The sequence below is a fragment of the Sapajus apella genome, unplaced genomic scaffold (genome assembly GCF_009761245.1).
Source record: "Sapajus apella isolate SASKATOON/1434 unplaced genomic scaffold, GSC_monkey_1.0 scaffold86, whole genome shotgun sequence".
In the NCBI taxonomy this organism is placed as follows: domain Eukaryota; kingdom Metazoa; phylum Chordata; class Mammalia; order Primates; family Cebidae; genus Sapajus; species Sapajus apella.
Window position 1 is genome coordinate 5,559,641 of NW_022437026.1, and position 13,122 is coordinate 5,572,762.

Sequence of the window (13,122 nt, forward strand, 5' to 3'; positions counted from 1 at the left end):
GTTTTGGAGCTGTAGTTCACCCCCTTTTATAGGCTCCCTGGGAATGCCAAAGCACGGATGGGCTATTCTGATGCACCCCAGTTTCCTCATCTTTGTCCTTTATTCTTATCACACATTCTACTCCCCTCCCCCTCCCCACAAAAAATTAAAATTTTTTGTTTCCATACATTATACCTTTTTATTCTTTTTTTCTCTTTTGCTGATGCTATGCTCTCCACCCCCGCCCCCCAACCCTTTCTCACTCCCATCGTAGGTCTGTGAGGAACAGAAGTGCGAAGAAGAGGTTTTCCCTCTGGCCATGAATTACCTGGACCGTTTCTTGGCTGGGGTCCCGACTCCAAAGTCCCATCTGCAACTCCTGGGTGCTGTCTGCATGTTCCTGGCCTCCAAGCTCAAAGAGACCAGCCCGCTGACTGCGGAGAAGCTGTGCATTTACACTGACAACTCCATCAAGCCTCAGGAGCTGCTGGTAATGACGGGCCCCTTCCTCCCTTCCTTTCTGCGATTCCCGCTTTCCCCTGGCCAACAATATACCTTCTACTCACCACTTCCAGAGCAAATTCTTGGGATCCAAAAGTGATCCCACCAGTACTTACGGGCGATGGCTCTTTTAATAGGAAACCACTGTCTTTTTGTATTCCTACTATGTGCCCAGGCTCGGTGCCCAGCACTGAGGCTACATCTGAATAAGATCCTCATGGAGATTTGGGTTGGTGAGACTCATTCGCAATGTGTGTGCATGTGTGTAGGGGAAGCATGGAATATTTTAACTAACAGTGATAATATTTTAATTAAATTCCAAATTTTCAAAAATAGTCTGAGAATGTGTTCACATGATAGGTATGTTGGCTGTGGTGTGTGTCTCCTAAAAACTTGGAGTTCAAAGGTAATGCCTTCTATATCTATCAAGCCTAAAGATACCTACACATAATAGCTGTTCACTAAATATCAGTTCATTGACTTTGGCGCAAAGTCAAAATTTGTCCTTTCATTGAAGGAGTCCCAGGCCTGGGTTCTTAACTCCAGTAGGATTTTGACCTCTGTACAACCCCAGGGGTCCTGTCTTATCTCTGGTTTTCTACCAGGGAACCTTTTTCCCACCTGATCTAACTCCTTTTCCCTGCAGCTTGACATATAAGACGGCCATATTGCAGCAGTACTGGATGGAAGAGCGGCTCCAAGGCCCACCTTCAGTGGTTTGCACACCCCCAATGAACTGTTTAGAAAAGCACCCCGCCTTCCCTCCCCCTCCCCCTCATTACTGGCAGGGCCTGCACAAAGTCCACAGGGCTGAGGCTGGCTTCTTGAACTGGGCTCTTTGTGAGGAGCCTTCCTTTCTGGGGCTGTGCTGCCATCTAGTGGAAGACATGCACAAGGTTGGGGGGGAATTGCCGAGAATGTGGAGAGGGGCCTGAATGACTTCACCTTTGAACCGCTGCCAGATTTTAGCTGCTTCTGGTTTGGTCCGAGAGGCCCAGAAAGGTGCTTTCTTCTGGGAGATCTGCTTCCTTTAATAATGGTGCAAGACGAGTGGTCCGTACTCGCATTATCCTGTGAGGAGGAAGGGCTGGCATTTCAAACCATCTTTTTGAAGATGATGGTGGTTTAGTAGTTTATGGGGGCCCTTTACCCCGGCTGTCCACAGAAAGCCAAGGCAGATTTTTAAAGCTTATAAAGAAAACATTCTTAAAATTGGGAACCCATTTGTTTTTCTCATGGGAGAGCAGGAAAAACAATCTTCATATGGTTCACTTGTTTCAAGAGGATGGTGAACTGAGGTGTTCTTCAGGACACGTGAATCTCTCCAAGACTACCCAAGCAATATATTGCTCTACACGACCCTGGCCTTTTCCTGTCCCCTTCCCCTCTATCCCTGAAGTTGGAATTTGGAAGAGTCCTATTTTACAAATGAGAAGGCTGAGGCCTGGGAGGGAGAGGGAATCACCCCCTGTCCCATTGCTCCAGGACTGGTGTTCTGGTTGCCGGTTTAGCAAATGAAAGAGATTCCAAGTTCTCCATGTGAATGGGAGAGGGGGTGCGTTGGCAAACAGGCCCAACCTCCCATTCTTCTGATGACAGCCCAGCGGATAGGTATATTTCCTGATAGCACATACAATATTTTTAATGTTTTATTTTGGACTGTTTCCCTTTGAGCACAGTTTCCCATAAGTATCTCAGTGAAGAAGGGAAACCAGGTTTTTCTTCAGGTGGGCTGCTGGTGAGAGGCCCAAAAGAGACCCGCTTGTGTTGTCCCCACACTTGCATGGGAGGATGCTGTGACCCTGAGCCAGCACCTTCTCCTTGCCTCAGATCACCTCCATCTGCAAAATGGGGTTGCTAATGACCATGTGGTGACAGCCGCCGTGAAACCTTGAGGTGAAAGGGCTGAGTGTCACATCCCCAAGATTTCTGCATGATATGTCAAAGGGGAAGTTTGAACAGCAGAGAGAAAAAAGGCACTTCGGCAGTAAGCAAAAGCAAAATAATTGGTTGCCGAGGAGTTGGGCCAGGGAACCTTACTTTGAGCTTTATCTGCTCAAAGTGCATCATTTTTCCATGAAGATTAAAAAGACTATTAATTCGGTGATAGAGCCATATACAATAAATTACCGTGAAAGGGCCACAATGACCTTGGTCGAATCTTATTGTAGGTTCAGCTTTCTGGGTGGGCGGGCAGTATTGCCGGCAAGTCAGGGTTGGGAGGGGGTAAGGGGAGCTGGAGTGGAAACGAAATAGAAGAAAATAGAATCTTGGCAACAGCTACCTGGGCTCTCATTATTTTCAGTGGAGCCTGACATTTGAAGCATAAGAAGAGCTGTCAACAACTTCAAAGCTTGAGGGGCACATTGACAAATGGGCCCGCCTTGCAAGCTAGCAGCCACGTCCTAATGAGCGGCCTTAAAATTGGCCTGGAGCCCAACCCGCAGCCACTACACCGGGTCAGCCTGTGGATTTTAGCTTCTCCTCTTCTCTTCCTGCCTTCCCCTCCAGGAGTGGGAGCTGGTGGTGCTGGGGAAGTTGAAGTGGAACCTGGCAGCTGTCACTCCTCATGACTTCATTGAGCACATCTTGCGCAAGCTGCCTCAGCAGCGGGAGAAGCTGTCTCTGATCCGAAAGCATGCCCAGACCTTCATCGCTCTGTGTGCCACCGGTAAGGTCAGGCTTGGGCCAGGGAGGGAGGCCGGAGAGCTCTTCTGGGAGATGGTCAGGGAGAGGAAAAAGGCATTGTGAACTTTCACGTCAGTTTAGGAGTTTAGGGGAGAGGTGGTGTTGAGTAGTCTAAAGTCTGAAGTTTCATTCTTGGGTGGCTTTTTCTTTTATCTGAGCTGGTCTGTTCGCTTTCTCTGCTATACTCATAAACGGTTTATGAGGACAGGTGTGGTAAGGGAAAAAAATTAGTGCCTGTTAAAATATTCTTTATGATGGCTAAAGTGCTCTTTGAAGATTATACATACTGCTCACTGGTTGTGTTTTAAATCTTTAATCTTTTAAGGAAAAGGATGGCTTGGAGATATGCCCAAGAGGAAATCTGGGGGGGGATGGGGGCAAATACAGGTTAAAGAAACAACGTCAAGATAAATACGCTGCCTGCCTTGATTAGTGGTAAGGGAGACCATAGGAATTTTTTTTTTAACTGTAGGGCATTTATGGCCTCCTGGGTGTTCCCTCCACTGTGTGTGTGTTGCCGGGGGGAGTGAACCTGGTTGGCTTCCAGTAAGGCTTTACTTTCTGAGCACCGGGTTCTGATACCCTCACTTCACGTGGAGGTGTTTTGATTTGGGCGCAGCCTTTAACATCGCGATTCTGCCTACCACGTGGATCCCACAATTGACACATAGTTCCTACTGGCCCATTTGCTCCGTATTTTCCTAATGAACTCAAGGCAGTGGTTTGCTGTTACCTTACTAAAGGAGCCTTGGCCAGTTTCTACTGTATTTTTTTTTTCTTGGTAGTGGCCATGGCAGAGACCCCAGAACCTTACTCATCCAAGGGAGAGGCGTCAGGAGTTCATGTTTTGACAATCAGAAACCTTAGGTAAAAGGCTGATCACTTGGGAAGACCTTTTGGTGTGGTTTACCTCAAATTTGCCCAGAGTAGTTGAATTGCATAGGTGGACTCCAGTGGTAACTTTTTTCAATACATTGTTGCATGTTACTCCTGATTCTACAGATGATTATATAATGTACAATGTAGTACATATGCCCTGTGCTCACAGTCAAAAGGTCAGGCTTTGCTACATGCAACTGGGTGACCTTGGATTAGCTGCTTGACCTCTCTGAACCCCAGCTTCTTCATCTACAAAACAAGCCTGTTGATACATCATCCTACAGCCTTTTCAGAGCAGCTAGGAAAATTAAAATCAGAAAGAGATGATGCCCGTGGAAGTGCTTTGTAAACTAGATGTGTAGGCTGGACCTTCACTAATTATGAAAATGCTACCGTCTCCGATTTTAACACTGATTTTAACTGTTCCTACTAAAATGGATATGATGGCTTTCCTTTTCTGGCTGCCCGTGTCTTGTTTCTGGTAGGACCTGCGTGCTCTGTACTTGCAAGCTTGAGTGTGGAGTCCTTGCCGCTGCCTGCCTGTTCATCCAGGGCGCAGGTTTCCCGTTGCTGGTTTTCTGTAGTCCTGTTCTTCTGGATGCAGGACGGGCCCCATGGCTTGCACATGCGCCCCGTGCACTTTGGTGGGAGAGTCCATTGTCCTTCCTGCAGCCCTGGGGGCGGTTCTTAGGAGCCCGGTGGATCCCTGCTGCCTTTTGCACAGTGGTCACTCTGGCCTCCTTCCCTTCTGCTGTCTGGCCCAGGCCGGAGAGGTCAGACCTCCAATGACCTGTCATTTTGTCTCCCAGGCTCGGCCGTCCCTTTCCTCTCTTGTCTTGATTCACTGTGGGAGAGGGGTCAACCAGTTCTTTCTCCCTGGCCCTAGGACAGCTGACGCCCGATCCTAAACTTCCCCATTGCCCAGCTGTGAGCTCTGCTTTGATACTGTCTCTTAACTAACAGATCTTTTGGGGTCTATCTGCCCCTTCCTCCTCTCTGATCTCTGATTGGGTTAGGGGTCCTGGGTGGAGTTACTGGGTGTGGGTAGATCCCCAGATTCTGTCTAGAACCATTCTCGGAAACTGGGGATCCCATCCCCCACCCGTGGCCTTCTTGCCCAGATCTTCGGGCTGGCTGCCAACCCTGGGGCCAGAGTAGGGAGCCTGGGATTCAGGGACTGAGGACAGAGGCCCAGAGGGAGACAGAGGCAGTTATGAAGACTGTGTTTTGGAGGCCTTGAGCTAGCTTTGGTCAGGGGCTAGGAATGACAGGAGAAAGGACACCCCCAAACCAAATGCAAACCATGTGCTAAGCACCGAGCCTCAGGTGTGGACTGGCAGAGCAGGGGGAGGTCCTCAGAAGTTTCCTGGGTCTGGAAAGGATGGGCCTGTATCGCAAGATATTTCTTTGCCTGATCTGCACTTGGGTTTGTGTAACTGACTGGGTCACAGAATCCTGGCTGCCTGGAGTTTTACAGCAGTTGGCTTCACAAGACAAACACCGAAGGCCGCTTTTCTTGGAGGAAGCACCTTCCACGGAGAGGAGGTTGTGCGTCGTGGGGACAGGGTGTGATGCATGTGCGAGGACCTGGGCCCGTGTCTGGCCAGTAGCGGGCACAGAGGGGCTGAGGACCAGAGGTAGGAGGCGCGGATCCCAGCCTGAGCTGCTGCCCTCACCTGCTCCTCTCCTTTCCTCCCAGTCCTGGATGCTCCGTCCTGGAGCTGATGAAACACCGGCGGCCAGGGTCTTGGAGGTGCACAGCGGGTGGAGGGTGGGGGTCCCGAGAGATGGTAGCCAACCCTCAGGCTGTGCAGCTATTTGATGGGAAAAGCTGGTTGTGAAAGAGCTGGCAGTGGTTCTATAGTGTGTGGGGAGCGTGTGTGTGTGTGAAAGGGGAAGGGAGAGCAGGAGAACACAGGGGCCGTGGGAAGGGGGGTGGAGTGGTGGTCTTGCTTTATGGGGCTCTGGGGTAAGATGGTGACAAGGCAGAGAGGATCCCTCCTTCCCTTCCCTTCCCTGCTCAGCCTAAAATGGCTTCTGGAAGAGGGAGGGCCGCCAGCTGCTGGTATCCCTCTACAGCAGGTCCTGTCAGTGCAGGCGTGGGTGTGTGTGTGTTTGGGAGGGGATCTTCCTGACTACGGCTCCTAGTATTCCCGTTCCTGGAGTTTCCGAAACTGGCGAAGCAGAACTGGGCCGTAGCTTCCCCGGTCGCAGCTCTGCTGATAGAGCGCCCAGGTCTGCAAGTGAGGAAAGACCGCTGGAGACGACCCTGGACGGCACTGTGGCATTGGGAGATTTCCTGCCGTGTGATGCCATGCTCGATGCATGATTCCAGTTAGTCTAGGAGAGCCAGTGGCACTGAGTTTACACCTGGCACTGGGGATGGGGAGGTGATCACCCTCCCCAGGAACCCACATTCCCGCTTTCTGCATTAGAAGCCCACCCTAAGATGCTGCACCTTGCTACTTGTGCACAGGATAGCCGCCCCAAGGCCAGAGCCCAGTGTTGACTATAACCCATTGTGCTATCCCAGCCCCTGCCCTGGCTTTACTTACAGGTGTTCCCTCAGATTCCATCCTCAAGTGAGAGGGAGACAGTGGTGGCCCCGAGAAGTTCGATGATGTGGCCCTTGATTTAGAGTGGAAGATTCACCTTGATGGGTGCTGGGAAGGGGAATGGAAACCCGTCTTTGCATCTGCAAGCCTCTGAGCTGCCCCTGAAGCTGAGAGGTCATGGGACTGAGGGAAGTTGTTCAGATGCCCTGTGGGGACAGGCAGCCAGGCAGTGGGGGGCTTGCCTCTCTCTTCCCTCTGGCTGTAAGAGAATGAGTAGCAGGCTGCTCGTTGCCCTCCAACCAGCCCCTCCCCAGCTCCTCCCAGCAGGCCTTGCAATTGCACGGGCATTCCCTTGTCATGGCAGCCCCACCCCACGAGGACAGGGTATGCTGGTCCTTCCTGTTCTGGGGGTGAAAGATGAGGTGCGCGCTCAGTGATGTCCCTGGCCTTATGAACACCCTGGTTCTGGCTCTTTGAATTTCCACCTGACTGCAAGTGGAAGGAGGGGAGAGATGGGGAAAGCCTGACCCCGCCTTCCCCTTCTTCTTCAGCCTCAGCACTGTCTCTCTACCCCTACTGGTGGACAGGAGCAGAGCCATCACCCCTGCACCCCAAGAGCTTGGCCACCATAGCCAAAATGATGAATGCTAAACTTACTGGGCATGACCACATAGTCCGTGTTTTTAAACTTATTTGGCTCTAAACCCTTTCTTCATTAAAATCCTACCAAGAAGTACAGATACCAAGTTGCTGAAATGGAGCACTTCTCAGGGGTGGTGCCCAGGTGAGAGAGCCCAGTGGGACCCTCAGGAGCTCCCGAGTGTCCTTGAGGATAAGCCACTTGTGCTTGCTGGTGCCCAGCCTGGGCTGGGACCCAAGTGCTTTGATTCCCGAGCTAGAGCGCTGCCTTTGGGGCTTTTCTTCCACTTGTGACGTGAAGGGCTGCCCTGTCTTCCTTAGTGGTATATGGGAGGTGACCCTGAGGAGCTGGTCTGCTTCTGGTAAGTTATGAGGGGCTCTGGATCCAGAGTCCCAAAGTTTCATCTGGACTGCAGGCCCAGCACTCACAGTGAGTGATATGAGACAGATCGCTTCATCTCCCAAGACTTCATTGATTCACTTGTAAAACATGTTTGAAACTGATGAATTTCAAGCTCCTTTTTATTAATACCTCACCATCACCACCACCGCCATGAACAGGCATACAGACCACACCAGAGCTGCCCCTGGAGCCTGTGGGTCCCGCTGGGATTCCCCTGAGGTGTGTCCCTCGCCTCCACCGTTTTGCCAGGAGGGAGGCGGGAATGTCGGCTGTTCCTGGTTGTGTGGGTATCGTTCCTTGGCTCGGGTGAACCGCATCTGAATGAATGTGGAATGTGCAGGGTTAGAGTTGCCAACTTCTCTCTTCCATTCGCTGAGTGTTCATGGGGTTCTTTTCATTCCCTTGTGGGGCTGCACTTTCTCCCAGTTCTGCAAAGCAGCAGGCGGCTTTGGGGACTCGATGATGTCATTTCTGGGACACATACACAACTGGATAGTGACAGATTCTCTAGGAAGCACAGAGCCCTCATTCTTCCTGGCCTGCTTGGCCTGCTCCCTGCATCTGTCTGCAAACCAGGGAGGCTAGGCGCCTTTCTCCTCACTCCTCCAGACACTGGAGAGCATCTCCAGTCAGAACTACCCACCACAGTCCTGCAGGAAGTCCCAGGGGTGAGAGCAGCGGAGGAGCAGGATGGGGAGGAGGCAGGCTGACATTCATTGCTTACCTTGAACCAGGCACTGTGCTTTACAAGGATTATTTTAGTTAATCCTCAGAACAACACTATGAGGTGGGTATTGTTATTCTCATTATTTGGATGTCAGAAAATGAAGACTCTGAGAGGTCAGGTAACATGCTCATCTTCACACCCTTGGTAGGTGATGGGATGGAGATTGAACCTCACTGTCATTCCAGAGCTAATACTCTGAACCAGTGAGCTGCATTCTCCAGAGGTCTGCTTTGGTTGGAGAGGAGCTGGAGCCCTAGGCCCTGGGATGCTCTGTCCCCCATGACAAGGTGTGTGGCTGCATCTGCTTTCTTCAGCTCTCCAGATGCAGCAACCTAGAGGAGGCCCTGGGTCTGGTGGGGACTGGGGCAGGAGTGGAGGCTGCCCAAGCTCCAAGCACTCCACCTTCCAACTCAGAGCTTTTTGGGTCTATCTCCCAATCCTTTCTGTCTCCCTGGAGAGTCTTCTGAGAAGTGTCTGAAATGCTTCTCTCCACTCATGAGCTTCCTTTTTTGTTTTGTGGGGTTTTTTTTTTTTTGAGCCTGTTGCCCAGGCTGGAGTGCAGTGGCACAATCTCTGCTTACTGCAAACTCTGCCTCCTGGGTTCAAGTGATTCTCCTGCCTCAGCCTCTTGGGTAGCTGGGATTACAGGTGCCTGCCACTATGTCTGGCTAATTTTTGTGGAGACAGGGTTTCACCATCTTGGCCAGGCTGGTCTCGAACTTCCGATGTCAGGTGATCCACCTACCTTGGCCTCCCAAAGTCCTGGGATTACGGATGTGAGCTACTGTGCCCGGCCTTCAAGAGCCTCCTTTGTTTGAGAAGTTTCTTTAGAAATTACCTATATAGTAGTACAGACCTAGCCATTACAGCACACCATCCTCTGCTATCCAATGCATTGATGCCCAGCTGTAAGAAGTCTCAATGTTGTACATTTTTGGGAGAGTCCTCCATGCTGCCTGAAACAGGGAAGAGCACATTGTAATGAGTTGATCAGAATGGATCGCTGATCAGTTAATCGCCCCTCTCTCTGCCGCAGGAGAAGACGGGATCTCAGGAAGTCACCAGCATCTCACTTCTCCAGGTGGTCAATTAATGGTAGTGAGGGTACACCCTCACCCCTGAATGTGCCTTCTGTACCAGCATATAGCTCGTTGTCATATTTGATCAAGAGACTTAAGAGACTGCTGAGAAATTTTTACCTGGTTCTTACTCATTAAAATAGTATTACATGAAAATTTTACACACTTACCTGCATTTCCCCCACCTAACAGATCAGCTTTTATTTCCGTACCTCCTTCCAGTTCATCCGTAGGCATGTATGCGTGTATTTACCCATGGTTGTCATCTTCATCATTGCATGCATGCAATTTAGTTTTCTGCTCCCTTCTTCTAAGTGGATATTGTGACCATTTCTCCGTCCTGTCATAGAGACAAAGCTGAAGGTTTCCAGGAATGGCTGCATTGGGTAGGTGGAGCTTTCTACAGGTGTGTGGGGAGGGTGGGGGTTGGCTCACTACAGCTAGGAAGCCAGCACACAGATGAAATGATGTTTCATTTTTCTGTTTTTCTCTCTGTTCAGTATTCCCTACCAGCAGAGAGGGGCATGTCCTTGAGAGTGGTCCTGGGGCAGCTTTGGGCTGCAGGGAAGTAGCGCTGCTCAGTGGAGAGGGGTGCTTTGTGACTTTGCCAGCTGGTAAATGTCACGACACATTCTATTGTTTCCTCATTGTTCTTCTCCTTGGGAGTCATTCCCAGTCCAGATCCTCAAGTAAGAGCAAAGAATAGCTGTAAGGCACCTGGGAGACTATCCTGCGTACTATTTTTAAACTCTTTGACCTAAGTCATGAAAGAAGAAATGCATTTTATAACATAACTCAGGATACTTGTACAAGTATGTCAGACTGATACAAAATCTGCAAACACTATTTACTCTTACTACATGCAGTGAGCCCGATACTTTCTATCCTACTCTTATTTGGTTAAAGGAGAACAACAAAAAAATCCTGGTCACGACCCACACATGAATTTCATGACCCATTAATAAGTTGCAACTAGAAATTAGAAAAAACACTTACCCAACCCAACCCCTTATTAGACAAATGGGAAGCCAGGCCCTTGGAAAGAGGAAGTGACTTGCCCACAGTCACAGTCTGGACCTAGCTGGAGCGCTGATGTGGCCTTAGTAATGGACTAACCTGGAGGAGAGAGGGGGGCGTGCTCAGGGGTCCAGAGGAAGATGCTGGGCTCCTGTGCAGCAGGCGATGGAGGGGCAGCACGGCGCCATCCTGATCTCCAGCAGGTCTCCTGTCTGGTTGTGGGAACATTGCCCCTTTGGTGCCACTCTGAGCTGCTGAGAGACAGCCAAGTTCATGCACACAGTGTTCCCCAATTCTGTGGGATGGGACAGTGTCCCCCAGAGGACATTTTCTTAGTAAAACAAAAAGGGAGGTGAAGTCTCCCTGTGCAACCGTGCTCCTGTTCCCCCTGTGCTTGCTGGCTTCCAGAAGTTAATTCATATGCCAATAATAAGAACTGGTTTTGCTAGCAGTGGGACAGCAGAGATGGGCATGTGTGAGGGGTGCTTCCCGGTCTGAGGCCTGTGGCAGAGGGAAGGGAGGGCTGAGGATACTTTCCTGCCCCTTCCCTGGCAGATGCTCCCACCCGCGCCTTTGTGGGCTCAGGGCCATGGGCTGGCTGCCCCGCTTGTGTTATGAATGTCACAGGGGGGAGCTAACGAGGTTATTGGGCAGAGAAACACTCTCCTGTGACCCATGTGGAAGAGACCTACAGCAGAGCAAGAGGCAGGGAGGCTGGCTTTGTCACACCATCCATGGTGACAGAGAAAGCATAGGAGGGGCAGGGGGACAGCAGGCGTGGGCGCAGCACCATCACATTTGTCCCTCAAGAGGTGGAGATGGTAAAGGAAAAAAAGCCAAGGAGACAGGCAGATGGCCAGGTTTGCTCTGCATTCATGACGGGAGGGGGGGCTGTGCATGGTGTGGGGATCCACGGTGTCTGACAACACTGCTAACTTATGCTGGGGTGACGGGCTCACCATTAAAAGAGCTGCCGTAGAAAATGTGTGTGTAATAGAGCTTCACATAGGAAGAAGGGGAAATAAGAGAGGGGCTGGTTTTTGTAGGTTTAACCTGATTGTTTCTGCTGTAAGTTGAAGGGTGACCCACGGTTCCCTATATGCTCTGTCTTCTGCCCCCGTGTGCCCTTCCCGTGTCTACACACAGTAAGTTCACCGGAGCAATGCTGAAACTAGAAAGAGTACACTTCGGAAGACTTGCTGCTCTCCAGGACCGTCACTAGGGTGATGGCTGAAACTGTCCCCACGCTAAGGTTGTGTCAACACCAGCAGGGGCAGCTTACTTAAACTCTCAAAAGCCTCGGGGTTCTTACCCACAGCATTAGGGTGATGCTCGTGTGCACCTTCTGTGGCTGATGGGTGAATTAAACAGGACGTAACATGTAGCGAATTGCATATAGTGGTCATTGGGAGCTGTCAGCAGCAGTAATGGGGAAGTTGGCTGCTTTATTTCCCCTTGATGGACCAAGCAGCTGCTGGGTCATGGTCACCCAGCCCCTCTGGGGAGTGCTCAGAGAAAGACAAGGGGTCTGGTCTTCTAAGAGGAACCCTCTAGCACACAGGAGCATCCTCTGTATTTGCTGTCAGAAATGGCAGTGGTTGGGATTCAAGCCTCTCTGATTTATTATCCTCATTCTGCACCTCTCTGTAGCAAGTCACATTTTCTTCTCTTAGCAGTAAAATAGCCCTTCAGGCTCATGAGTCATAGCACTGACACCAAGTCACCCATCTGATTCGGACTCAATGGTTCATCTTGGGTGCTTAGAGCCCTATGTTAGGGTTAGAATCCCCTGCCGTAATGTTCTGAGATCCTTGCCGTTGGGCCAGAGGTTGGGAATTGGGTGGAACTCGGCCCCCACTCGCCCACTCCCTGCATTGCTGCTTCTCTCATTTCCTTTTTAAAATCAAATCTTTGTTTTGGGTCATATTAATCCTCGATGCCTGTCCAGAAACTATAGCAAAACCCCATCTGAATTAGCATTCTGCATAGATTTTTGCCTGATTCTCCCACCTCCTTGTGCTCTCCCTCCTTCTCTCATCTGGAGCCCCCGGTCTATCCCGTTTGCACAGCCCATGGGGTACCTTATGTGCACTGGTCTCAGGCATACTCTGCTCTGTTCCCACCATCACCTCTAGAGGAGACCATGGCTCACTCACCTTGCTGCCCCCACCAGGGTCAAGAATGTTACCTCTGACATGCTTAATATGACTGGGATTTGGGGACTGGGGACCTTGAATCCTCTGTGCATTTATTGTGTGCACTCAGATAAGCTGTCTTCCTTCCCTGCCTCAGTCTCCTCCATTTAAATCTGGAGCAGCCATGGTGATGGCAAATAAACACAGGGCCCCTTGTGAAAGAACTCAAGGGAGGACATGCCTGTAGGGCAAGGGGTCACTTGTGCCACTGGCCTGCTGCCATCCTGTTTCTGAGTCTCTGAAGTCTGGGGAGCTCGCGGATCCAAATTCGTTCTGTGCCCTGACCTTGTGCCTCTCATTCCTTGCAGACTTTAAGTTCGCCATGTACCCACCGTCGATGATCGCAACTGGAAGTGTGGGAGCAGCCATCTGTGGCCTCCAGCAGGATGAGGAAGTGAGCTCGCTCACTTGCGATGCCCTGACTGAGCTGCTGGCTAAGATCACCAACACAGACGTGGTA

General features: G+C 50.7%; 1 protein-coding gene across 1 annotated transcript in view; it reads left to right on the forward strand.

Annotated features, from left to right (window-relative positions):
- CCND2 (cyclin D2) overlaps positions 1 to 13,122 on the forward strand; it is a 30,488-nt gene that overhangs the window by 2,021 nt on the left and 15,345 nt on the right. The window contains exons 2-4 of the mRNA XM_032254509.1: positions 254 to 469; positions 2,992 to 3,151; positions 12,971 to 13,119. Of these exons, the coding sequence (XP_032110400.1) occupies positions 254 to 469; positions 2,992 to 3,151; positions 12,971 to 13,119 (525 nt within the window). The remainder of the gene's footprint in view (positions 1 to 253; positions 470 to 2,991; positions 3,152 to 12,970; positions 13,120 to 13,122) is intronic.